The 13,304-nt window shown below is 47.7% G+C and overlaps 2 protein-coding genes across 3 annotated transcripts in view; one reads left to right on the forward strand and one right to left on the reverse strand.

Moving 5' to 3' along the window:
* The window catches only part of RASSF8 (Ras association domain family member 8), a 95,542-nt gene extending 93,546 nt beyond the window's left edge, over positions 1-1,996 (reverse strand). Inside the window, exon 1 of the mRNA XM_073567446.1 lies at positions 1,953-1,996. The gene's annotated coding sequence lies outside the window, so the exon portion shown is untranslated. The remainder of the gene's footprint in view (positions 1-1,952) is intronic.
* The window catches only part of LMNTD1 (lamin tail domain containing 1), a 59,389-nt gene that overhangs the window by 21,412 nt on the left and 24,673 nt on the right, over positions 1-13,304 (forward strand). For both annotated transcript variants that reach the window (XM_073567443.1, XM_073567444.1), the window contains exons 5-7: positions 3,114-3,207; positions 3,457-3,645; positions 7,444-7,569. In XM_073567443.1, the coding sequence (XP_073423544.1) occupies positions 3,114-3,207; positions 3,457-3,645; positions 7,444-7,569 (409 nt within the window). The remainder of the gene's footprint in view (positions 1-3,113; positions 3,208-3,456; positions 3,646-7,443; positions 7,570-13,304) is intronic.

Below are 13,304 nucleotides of genomic sequence, written 5' to 3' on the forward strand. Positions count from 1 at the left end.
TAGAAGGAAAGATTAGTACGGAACGCGAGGAGTAAGAGAGAACAGAGGACGTGGGTTAGAGGAGAGCCCTTTCTAGAAGTTCTAAGCGCAAGGCCGGGGTCCGGTCCCCGAGGTTGTATGGATACTAATGGTCCTGCAGCAGACACCGGAGGAATAGAAGTAGTGACCACTTTATTCCCACACAAGACTTGGGGGCACAACAGCAACTGAATAGTGAGCCGGGACTTAGTAGCAAGGAGTCCCCGAAGCAGGCTACAGCTGTCTGCCGTACAAGTAGAGTTCATAGGAACATCGGACAGGAGGAGCTCCAGTGTAACTCAGTACTAGGAGTACTTCACTTAAAGGCGCTATAAGAGGAGACGTTCAGAAAGGCACATGTTGGCGGAGTGTTGGATGGGAGCATTCCATCTTGCCTGGAGGTTGACTGAGTCCCTGACCCGGAGATCACGGCACGGAGGCAGGCACCTGTTTGTACAACAGACTGTGAGTAAAGCTTTGGAACTACATGCTCTGGTGTCCTCCACTCATTCCTGCGCCAACCTGCCCAGCACTGCTACATCCTTTGCACCTGACACTACACCACCTAAGTGTCCCCACATCTACTCTGCCCTGGGACTACAGCCCTGCCTGTGGAGGGCTATAACATCACTGCTGCACCACACCATCTGTCCCAGAGGAACTGTCTGCAGCGTCGGCTTACATCTCCATTGCTGAACACCACAGGTGGCGTCACGAATCACTTATAAACTTTCACTACCACAAGCACATTGAAACAACCCCCCTTTTATAATGGGCGCCCAGGGCCACGGGCCGGGCCACAGCTGCCGTGACATCTCCCATTGAGGCTCATCGGGCCCGGTACCGAGTACCCCACAGCCCTGGGAGGGCGACCCACACACATAGCTCTGCTCTGTACACGTCGTACACACACGGTTGGTCCCCACCGTACACCTTGTACACACACGGCTCCGCTCCGTACACCTTGTAGACACACGGCTCCGCTCCGTACACCTCGTACACACGGCTCCCCTCCTTACACCTCGTACACACATGGCTCCGCTCTGTACACCTCGTACACACTCGGCTCCGCTCTGTACACCTCGTACACACTCGGCTCCGCTCTGTACACCTCGTACACACTCGGCGCCGCTCTGTACACCTCGTACACACTCGGCGCCGCTCTGTACACCTCGTACACACACGACTGCGCTCTGGACAGGTACACCTCGTACACACACGGCTCTGCTACATCCACCCTGTAAACCCCTCCTGAACCCACACATAGGCCGGGGTCACACTGGCGAGGAATACGGCCGAGTGAGAGGCGCTAAAAGCACGCATTAGACACGGACCAATGATTCTCTATGGGGTCCCTCGCACCAGCCATATATTTCTCATCCGTATTCTAGGCATGCTGTGATTGTCAGCGTACTACGCACGTAATACGCCAATGCAAGTCTATGGGTGCGCAAAAAATACGGATTACACACGGACCACACATGTGACTTGCGAGAAATACGCACCAGGTGTCTTTTAGCAAAGCCGGCAATTCAGTGCACGATACAGTAAACTCACACTGACAGTTTTAATAAAGAAACGAAAGAATAGATATATACACATAGAATACATATATATATATATATATATATATATATATACACACACATGTCATTGTGACAAACATATATATATTTGTATATATATATATATATATATATATATATGCATTCTATGTGTCTATATCTAATCTTTGGTTTCTGTTAGATACCCTGTCATAGGGCTCCATTATGTCCATTTTGCAAGGCGGCGAGAAAATCTCAGCATACGGATGCCATACGGATTACATACGGATGCTTACATGCGCAAAATACGCGACCACACCTTGCTTACGGATGACATACGGAGCACTATTTAGGGGCCATTCATCCGTATTACGCCTGTAAAATACTGACCGTATTTTGCGTCGGTTAGTGTGACCCCGGCCTAATACTTCCCCTCATCCAGCAACATGATGACAACCAGCACAGCAGAGTCCTGCACACACTGAGGCCCCTGATCATGTGACCCCTGACTCCTCCCCTCCTGTGACCTCTTTACAGGTCCTGTGCTCTCTTCACAGGTCCTGTGCTGCACACAAGAGAACAGCCGTAGCGATGACTGATGCTGGCTGTGAGGGGTTACGTGGGTCCCTCGGGGAGGGCGAGGATGGGGGCGGCGCATGGGGGGCGTGGCGGCGACGGTTGGGAGCTATGTATGGTATCCCAGACAGCGTGAGTGGGCCCCGGCACTTGCCTGGGTGCTGATGCCGGCCCTGACAGCTGGTATAACCTGGGCATTTCCTGTATATAATTATATATGTACAGGTGGTATAACCTGGGCATCTCCTGTATATAATTATATATGTACAGCCGGTATAACCTGGGCATCTCCGGTATATAATTATATATGTACAGCCAGTATAACCTGGGAATCTCCTGTATATAATTATATATGTACAGCTGGTATAACCTAGGCATCTCCTGTATATAATTATATATGTACAGCTGGTATAACCTGGGTATCTTCTGTATATAATTATATATGTACAGCTGGTATAACCTGGGCATTTCCTGTATATAATTATATATGTACAGCTGGTATAACCTGGGCATTTCCTGTATATAATTATATATGTACAGCTGGTATAACCTGGGCATTTCCTGTATATAATTATATATGTACAGCTGGTATAACCTGGGTATCTTCTGTATATAATTATATATGTACAGCTGGTATAACCTGGGCATTTCCTGTATATAATTATATATGTACAGCTGGTATAACCTGGGCATTTCCTGTGTATATATATATATATATGTACAGCTGGTATAACCTGGGCATCTCCTGTATATAATTATATATGTACAGGTGGTATAACCTGGGCATTTCCTGTATATAATTATATATGTACAGCTGGTATAACCTGGGCATCTCCTGTATATAATTATATATATACAGCCGGTATAACCTGGGCATCTCCTGTATATAATTATATATATACAGCCGGTATAACCTGGGTATCTCCTGTATATAATGTATGTATGATTTATGAGCTTGGTGACTTTTCCCCGCAGATATGAAGCAGAGTTTTCCCAGCGTTTAACCCTTGAGGAGCGCGTGGCGGAGCTGAGCGCACAGATGGAGAGGCTGCAGTGTCATCATGTGAAGGTGGGTTATGATTCCAGGCTTATTACATAGCGCTGTGTCTGACTTCATGCTTGCTGACTGTTTCCAATAACAACCATAAACCAGAACACTCCTCTTTTGGAGCTGGATGTTGAGGCAGACGTGGCCAGTTATGGTATACGGCCATCGGTGTATATCTGCCATTCAGGAGCCTGGAAAAGCTGGCGAGGACCATGCTGACAGTCACCCAGCTTTCCCCCTGATGTAACCATTCATTTATACTGTTCTCAGGAGTCTCAGGAGCTGAGAGCCCAAGTGGCCCAGTCCGAGGCCCTCACCCTCCAGCTAGAAGACAAGCTGCGGAGGATGAGCCACGGCGGGGGCCCGGCCCTGATGGAGACGGTGCAGAAGATCCAGGAGGCCAGCGAGGCGGAAATGAAGAGGCTGCACGACGAGACGGAGACCGTCTATAGCCAGAGCGTGAGTGACTGTCTGCGACCAATGTTGGATGTGTACAGCCTGCAATGGCCACTAGGTGTCACTGGAGAGCGAGCTTCCTTCTGGTAGGCGGAGAGCTGATTTGCATTTCTTGTTCCCAGAGATCATTGCATGGCCGGCAGTCTCCATAAGTAGTGGCATCATCCCCCACCCGAACGGGTACATTGGGGCCGATGCTGAGATATGGGTTGAGGAGGGGGGTCCGGCTTCTCTCTGTGACTCATCTCTCGTAGGACGACAGTCGCGCTGCTAATTTTAGCGTCCGCTTACGTTTGGCGTTATGTAATCGCCGTCTGTGCCGCCGCTGATCACAGTGCAGGCAGGCGTGAGGCCATCACTACCACGCCACAGACCGACCTACGCATCACTGAGAAATCTGCCGTCCCAGAAGATCCAGCCGACCCTAGGGTAATAATGCTGGGACGTAGCGGATCCGAGTGAGGAGCCTGAAAACTCGGCTCTGCTGCACAGATTAAAGTCTGCTTTCTTGCATCTATCAACTTAGCTCTGCTATATTTGTCAGACGTCGCTCTCTTGTATCTGACAAACTCAGCTCTGCTGCGTCTGGAAGATATAGCACCGTGTATTTGACACACTCGGCTCTGCTGCTCCTGTTAAGGTTAGCTTTTCTTGCATTCAATGGTCAGATGCAGCAGAGCTGAGGTTTTTTTTGTCTTGCCCTGGAATTAAAGGGAATGAGTTTGTCAGATGGAGCAGAGCTGAGGTTTTCAGAATCTTTAAATTCGAGTTTGTCACTCGCCTCTGCTGCATCTGACATACCCAGATAAAGCCGTCCTGCTCCATCCAACAAGCTCAGTCCCTTTACATCCAGTGCATTATAAAATCTCAGCTCTGCCGCCTCTGATACATTTTGCGCTGTCGCATTGGACAATGTTAGCTCTGCTGCACCTGTAAAATGCAGGCTCAGACCTGCAGAGAGGTTACCGCTAACAAGTGCAGCAGAGACAAGTATGTTCATTAGTACAGAGCTAAGATTGTCCAACGCGACAGTGCAAAATGTATCAGAGGTGGCAGAGCTGAAAGTCTACAAAGGCAATGGATGTAATACGGAGCAATGATGAATATTGGACTAAACCTCACACCTGCTTCACACTGGGCTCTGCTGTATCTCTGAATCTTGGCCCCTCACAGCCCTCTCTGCCGCCTCTGATACATTTATCACTGTCGCATGTCAGATTTATCCCACATCACAGGATGACTGCATAGAGCATGTGGGCTGTATACATTAGTGGTCTCCGACCTGCAGCCCTCCAGTTGTTGTGCAACCCCTACTACATCTCCCACTCCCATCCTGTGTGATACTGCCTGCAGAGCCGTGTATCCAATCCTCACCTGTGTGATACTGACTGCTGAGCGGTGTATCTAATTCTATCCTGTGTGATACTGACTGCTGAGCCGTGTATCTAATCCTCTCCTGTGTGATGCTGACTGCTGAGCCGTGTATCTAATCCTCTCCTGTGTGATACTGACTGCTGAGCCATGTATCTAATCCTCTCCTGTGTGATACTGACTGCTGAGCTGTTTATCTAGTCATATCCTGTGTGATACTGACTGCTGAGCCGTGTATCTAATCCTCTCCTGTGTGATACTGACTGCTGAGCGGTGTATCTAATCCTCTCCTGTGTGATACTGACTGCTGAGCGGTGTATCTAATCCTCTCCTGTGTGATACTGACTGCTGAGCCATGTATCTAATCCTCTCCTGTGTGATACTGACTGCTGAGCGGTGTATCTAATCCTATCCTGTGTGATACTGACTGCTGTGCCGTGTATCTAATCCTATCCTGTGTGATACTGACTGCTGAGCCGTGTATCTAATCCTATCCTGTGTGATACTGTCTGCTGAGCTGTGTATCTAATCCTCCTGTGTGATAGTGTGCTGAGCTGTGTATCTAATCCTCTCCTGCGTGTTACTGACTGCTGAGCCGTGTATCTAATCCTATCCTGTGTGATACTGTCTGCTGAGCCGTGTATCTAATCCTATCCTGTGTGATACTGACTGTTGAGCCGTGTATCTAATCCTCTCCTGTGTGATACAGTGTGCTGAGCCGTGTATCTAATCCTCTCCTGTGTGATAGTGTGCTGAGCCGTGTATCTAATCCTCTCCTGTGTGATACTCACTGCTCAGCTGTGTATCTAATCCTCTCCTGTGTGATACTGACTGCTGAGCTGTGTATCTAATCCTATGCTGTGTGATACTGACTGCTGAGCCGTGTATCTAATCCTCTCCTGTGTGATACTGACTGCTGAGCTGTGTATCTAATCCTATGCTGTGTGAAAGTGACTGCTGAGCCGTGTATCTAATCCTATCCTGTGTGATACTGACTGCTGAGCCGTGTATCTAATCCTATCCTGTGATACTGACTGCTGAGCCGTGTATCTAATCCTATCCTGTGTGATATTGACTGCTGAGCCGTGTATCTAATCCTATCCTGTGTGATACTGACTGCTGAGCCGTGTATCTAATCCTATCCTGTGTGATATTGACTGCTGAGCCGTGTATCTAATCCTATCCTGTGTGATACTGACTGTTGAGCCGTGTATCTAATCCTATCCTGTGTGATAGTGTGCTGAGCCGTGTATCTAATCCTCTCCTGTGTGATACTGACTGCTGAGCCGTGTATCTAATCCTCTCCTGTGTGATACTGACTGCTGAGCCGTGTATCTAATCCTATCCTGTGTGATACTGACTGTTGAGCCGTGTATCTAATCCTATCCTGTGTGATACTGACTGCTGAGCTGTGCATCTAATCCTATCCTGTGTGATACTGACTGCTGAGCTGTGTATCTAATCCTATCCTGTGTGATACTGACTGCTGAGCCGTGTATCTAATCCTCTCCTGTGTGTTACTGACTGCTGACCTGTGTACCTAATCCTGTCCTGTGTGATACTGTCTGCTGAGCCGTGTATCTAATCCTCTCCTGTGTGATACTGTCTGCTGAGCCGTGTATCTAATCCTCCTGTGTGATACAGTGTGCTGAGCTGTGTATCTAATCCTCTCCTGTGTGATACTGACTGCTGAGCCGTGTATCTAATCCTCTCCTGTGTGTTACTGTCTGCTGAGCCGTGTATCTAATCCTATCCTGTGTGATACAGTGTGCTGAGCCGTGTATCTAATCCTCTCCTGTGTGTTACTGACTGCTGAGCTGTGTATCTAATCCTATGCTGTGTGATAGTGACTGCTGAGCCGTGTATCTAATCCTATCCTGTGATACTGACTGCTGAGCCGTGTATCTAATCCTCTACTGTGTGATACTGACTGCTGAGCTGTGTATCTAATCCTCTCCTGTGTGATACTGACTGCTCAGCCTTGTATCTAATCCTCTCCTGTGTGATACTGATTGCTGAGCCGTGTATCTAATCCTCTCCTGTGTGATACCGACTGCTGACCCATGTATCTAATCCTATCCTGTATGATACTGACTGCTGAGCCATGTATCTAATCCTATCCTGTGTGATACTGTCTGCTGAGCCATGAATCTAATCCTCTCCTGTGTGATACTGTCTGCTGAGCCATGTATCTAATCCTCTTCAGTGTGATACTGACTGCTGAGCCGTGTATCTAATCCTCTCCTGTGTGATACTGACTGCTGAGCCGTGTATCTAATCCTCTCCTGTGTGATACTGACTGCTGAGCCATGTATCTAATCCTATCCTGTGTGATACTGTCTGCTGAGCCGTGTATCTAGTCCTATCCTGTGTGATACAGACCGATGATCAGATGCATCTAAGCTCACGCTTCTCTCTGATTCCCGGCAGCTGCTGGAGTTTCAGATGCGGCTGCACAATGATCAGATCCTGCTGGATCAGGCACAGGAAGACAATGAGCGTCTGCATAGGAGGGTGGAAGAATTAACCTCCACGGTGACATCACTGGAGAAGAAGGTAGGACCCTGTTAAAATGATAAGGGGCTGGACTAGGTAACTTTTCTTAAGTAAGGGGGTCCTGTCTGAGGTATGTATACAGGAGGGGTCCAGTCTGGGGTCTGTATACAGGAGGGGTCCAGTCTGGGGTCTGCATGCAGGAGGGGTCCGGTCTGGGGTCTGCATGCAGGAGGGGTCCGGTCTGGGGTCTGTATACAGGAGGGGTCCGGTCTGGGGTCTGTATACAGGAGGGGTCCGGTCTGGGGTCTGTATACAGGAGGGGTTCGGTCTGGGGTCTGTATATAGGAGGGGTCTGGTCTGGGGTCTGTATACAGGAGGGGTCCGGTCTGGGGTCTGTATAAAGGAGGGGTCCGGTCTGGGGTCTGTATACAGGAGGGGTCCGGTCTGGGGTCTGTATACAGGAGGGGTCCGGTCTGGGGTCTGTATACAGGAGGGATCCGGTCTGGGGTCTGTATATAGGAGGGGTCTGGTCTGGGGTCTGTATAAAGGAGGGGTCCGGTCTGGGGTCTGTATAAAGGAGGGGTCCGGTCTGGGATCTGTATACAGGGGGGGGTCCAGTCTGGGGTCTGTATACAGGAAGGGTCCAGTCTGGGGTCTGTATACAGGGGTCTGGCCCGGGATCTATATACACAGTAGATGTGGCTGATGTCCCTCCCCGATGCTGCGCTGCTGATGGCCGGGCCTGTACACAATGTTCTGGCTGCGGCCCCGCGAGGGGATTCGCTGCTTCTTTCATCTGCGCACAAGTGGGAATTGTCCGGGAGATCACAGCAGTAATGAGGCCGAGGACGTATATGAGAGCACGGACGTAGCAGAGTCGGGTTTGTCGCTGTGCAGCGCAGAGAGGAGCTGAGAGCAGTAGTGCGGCCAATATAAGAGCTCCGGGTTCTAACTCACTGACAGCGAGCAGTAATAATGAATAATAGAAAATAAATGGGAAATCTGCAGAGTGTTGGAGTTATTATAACGACACAATTAAATTTTATATAAAACCTCTTAAAGGGCCGGTAACCCTAGAGGTGGCAGCTTAATAAAAAAAATGCCATTTATTAAATATTAAATTGAAATAATGATGAAAGGCGTTGTTTATTATTATTATTATTATTATTATTATTATTATTATTATTATTATTATTATCACTTTTTATTTTATTATTGTCATTGTTATCATTATTATTACTAATGTTTTTTATTGATTTTTTTCATTCTCTTATTTAATATTATTGTTATACGAATGAAATTGAAAAATAAAACAAACTGATAAAAACTGAATAATAAATAATAATATGAATAATCACTATTATGTATTATTAATAATAAAAAAATAAAGAAAAATTAAAAAACAAATTTAAGATAAAAAATTAGTTAAAAATGCTTATAAAATGTAAATTTAAATAATGGAAAATCGAAAATTAAAAAAAAATTAATTTCAGAATTAAAAATTAAAAAAAAAAAAGATTTTTTTAAATTGTTGCTCAGTGAGTGCTATAGAATAAAACTAATCAATATAGTAAAAAGTGAAAAAAATTAGTATTAAAAGTTACTATTTTCTGTACGTTACAGGTAAAAAAAAAATAATAAATAAAAAGCAAAAAAAAACAAAAATAAAATGTAAAAAAAAAATAAATTTAGGATTAAAAAAATAAGATATAAAACATGCAGCTCTGTCCCGCGCTCCCGCCCGTTAATAGGATATTATTCACACTGTCTCTGATCTCCCCCGGAATCCTGAGATGTGATTAGGGGAATCAGCGCATTATGCTGCGGCTCACGCCGTGTACACAGCCATTAATATGTGAGCAAATATTAGCAGAGGGAACGACCGCACGTTGTGTGATCAGCGGAGGCTGCGGCCGAGGCTCCACTGACTCGGTGTGCTCTGCATAGTAAGAATCTTATAATCAGACTTCCATAAGTACGTCCATTATCTCGGTAAACGGCGCCCCCCACCTGTAATGCTGGAGCGACGTCGTCACATAATAAGACCAAAGCCAGGACTTATCTGGGTGTCACCTGTCCCGGCTCCAGCACCGGGCTCTGCTCCCTCCATCTCTGGTGCTTCTTCTCTCACATGCAGGGGGTTACCATGAAATCCCAGCATGCATTTCAGTTGTCACTCCCCTGATTTCTTTCCAGCTCAGGCACCAGTACGCCGCCTGAGTGCTCGGGTAATTTGACATCTATTCTGGCTACCACATTCCTGGAGAAGACAAACTGAGCTGTACTGACTTACTAGACTCTGCTACATGTCTCTCAGTGTAGATACACATTCCCCTACCAATAGGAAATAGCACAACTCACAGAACTATGAGCACACAAGAATCCCACAATTCAATTAAGAAGTGGAAAACAGAGACTTTTTGAAGCTAAATTCACATAAATTTTATTAAATCAAAAATTAAAATACAAAGTGTATACACATAAATGGCCCGGGGTGTACAAAAACAACATTAGTCAGAATTTTTATGTGACTTAATCAACATTGGTCAGCAGTCTTTATTAAGAAACTGACATAAAAAGTCAATGCTTCCTGCTGCCATAGACAAGTATGAGCCCCAGGCGGCTGGCCTGAGTAGCGGTTTCAATCATAACATGTAAGTGCAGTTTGATTATAATGTCACATTCAATTTTTGGCCGTTTTTAGGCATTCATGTGAAGCACTTTATGCAGTCAGATGGGCAGTTACTATTTGCATGTGTGCTCATACTTGTCTATGGCAGCAGGAAGCATTGACTTTTTATGTCAGTTTCTTAATAAAGACTGCTGACCAATGTTGATTAAGTCACATAAAAATTCTGACTAATGTTGTTTTTGTACACCCCGGGCCATTTATGTGTATACACTTTGTATTTTAATTTTTGATTTAATAACATTTATGTGAATTTAGCTTCAAAAACTCTCTGTTTTCCACTTCTTAATTGAATTGTGGGATTCTTGTGTGCTCATGTCTCTCAGTGTGTCTCCCACTAACTCATCTCTGCTATACCCCACACTTGGCTCTGTTGTTTCAATGTGCTGTCCATCATCTCCAGCTCTACTTTTCCACGTGCAGTTTAGCATATCTAGCTTTGCTAATCGATGTGCCGTCCAGCATTTGCTATTCAACTCTGCTATTCCAAGGTGCCAGTCTGCATAGAATCCTAGAATGTCAGACTTGGAAGGGACCTCCTGAGTTATCGTGTCCAACCCCCCCGCTCAATGCAGGATTCACTAAATCATCCCAGACAGATGTCTGTCTAGCATACTCGTCTCTGCTGTCCTAAGGTGCCTCTCCACATGCTTGTCTCTGCTATTCCAAGGAGCCTCTTCTCAAGCTTTACGCGACTGTTCCAAAAAGCCTTTCTGCATGCTCGTCTCTGGTGTTCTAAGGCATGGGTCCCCAACTCCAGTCCTTAAGGCCCACCAACAGGTCATGTTTTCAGGATTTCCTTAGTATTGTTCAGGTGATGGGATTCTTGCCTGTCCAGGTGATGCAATTGTCACCTAGGAAATACTAAGGAAATCCAGAAAACATGACCTGTTGGTGGGCCTTGAGGACTGGAGTTGGAGAACACTATTCTAAGGTGCCTCTCCCATGTTCGTCTCTGCTGTTCCAAGTAGCCTATTTGTGTGGCGCCCCCAGGAGTATGGTCGCCACAGTGGCTTTGCCTTCCTCCAGGGGAGGGTAATGCCAGGCTTGGAGGCAATGATGGGTCTCTCTCGCAGTCAATCCATACATGCAACACAGTTCCACTCCAGGCCAGCAGGGTGAACTCTGAACCGGGATTAAGGGGAGGAGTGCCCTCTGAGGGCCAAAAGGAAGGAATGGTCAGTTAGTCTGTGGAGGGTGAAGTGTGCAGACGTGTAGAGAGAAGCTGGAGGTTGAGCTAGGAAAGGAGAGCTCCCTCACAGTGAGCGCATGAACTGGAGCCTGGTCTCCACGGTTGTACGGATACTAACGGTCCTGCAACAGACACCAGAGGAGTAGGAGGCTGTAAATACCCTACCCCCATCTAAGACTTGAGGGCACAACAGCAGCTTGGATAGAGAGCCGGGACTCAGGAGAAAGGAGCCCCCGGGAGAGGCTACAGCTGTCTGCCGTGCAAGTAAGGTTCTTGGGAACATCTGACAGGAGGAACTTCAGTGTAACTCAGTACTTGGAGTACTTCATTCAAACAAGCGCTAGGAAGGAGACTGCACAGCCCGTCTGCTGAGAGAGAATCCCTGAGTTTCTTCCAGGCTAGCCTGCTCCATTACCATCTGTAATCAGGACCCTGGACTGCAGTTATCAAGTAAAGGTACAGAAATTGCACCCCGCTGTGTCTTGTCTCCTTCCTACCCTTACGGCACTGCTACATCCCCGTGCCAACAACCTCTACACTGCCCTGGGACTATAGCTTCACCTGTGGGGAACTTTTACATCCTTGCTGCACCCTACCATCAGTCCCAGCGGATCTGCATGCAGCGTCGGCTTAACACCTCCCTTGCCGAGCACCACAGGTGGCGTCACGAACTATTCCATTCCATTAACTACATTCCCCCATTATTTGGGCGCCCAGGGCCACGGACCGGGTCACCGCTGCTGTGACACATTCCCCTGACACTGGCCCGGTACTGAGTACCCCACAGCCCTGGGAGGGCGACCCAACTTGGCCTCACGAACAAGATTATGGAGCCCGGTATTCCCGGGTCCTGTGTGCCATAGACTGTGTTTGTGAAATTGGTGCCAATAGCCGCCATTACCGTGCTGATTGGCGCGCGGGAAGAAGGGGCAGGCCTTCGCGGGCGGAGCCTGCCACAGAGCGCGAAGAAGTGAAGTGCCTCGCGGGAAGAGAGGACAGCGTGCGCGAGAGGAGGAGGAGCTGAGGCCTACAGCCCGGAGCGTCGGGCCTGTGAGGCGGCCGCCGGTGGGCTCACATAACCCCCGGCCCTGGCTAACGTTAACTAGGGGGGGAAGAAGATGTCCGCGCCAAACGGCGATGCCAAAGTGGTCTCCATAATGCCGCTGTCTATGCCCTACATACCGCGAGCGTCCTAGCTACCGCAGTACTCGGGTGAGTCGCATACCCTGAGTGAATTTAAAGAGAGACTGTGCAGTTTGTTCAAAGTATACCCTGTCTGAAAGCCAGAAAGTGAATATCCTGATTTGACAGCTAAAGGGTGCAGCACAGAGAGAAGTGAAAGCCTGGCAGAACACGGATAAAGACACTGTTGCAAAGATCCTGGCCAAGCTGAGGAGCACCTTTGACACTCGCCTGCAGCTGAAATCAAGATGAGGTTCTTTGGCTGTAAACAGAAGGCGCAGGACAGTATCAGGGATTATGCTCTCAACCTGCAGGAGGCGCTGCAAGTAGTTAAGCAAGTTGATCCTGACAGTCTGAAGGAGGAAGATAAACTGTTAAAGGAGCAGTTCATTGAAGGACTCCTATCCAGTACCCACAGAGGACAGTTGTGTATTATAACCCTGCAAAACCCTGATCTGGACTTTGCTGATTTTAAGGACAGGGCTATTCGGGTACTGTAGGAGTCCACTGTCAGCCGTCCAGCGCCCCCTAGGCGCCCAGCGATCACCTACCATCAGGAAGCAACATCTTTTCCTTCCATCCCTGTGGAGGCTGATGCACAGACTCTGGATAAAGATCCAACTGAGGAGCTGCGTCTTCAGATCCAGGAGTTGACCAAAGGGATGGCTGCACTTACGAAAACCGAGCAGTCCCTGCAAGTGTCCTCGAAAGAAAAGATCCAGCTTGCTTCCA

Source organism: Dendrobates tinctorius, unplaced genomic scaffold, assembly GCF_039654945.1.
Source record: "Dendrobates tinctorius isolate UK_male_01 unplaced genomic scaffold, ASM3965494v1 ptg000020l, whole genome shotgun sequence".
NCBI lineage: Eukaryota > Metazoa > Chordata > Amphibia > Anura > Dendrobatidae > Dendrobates > Dendrobates tinctorius.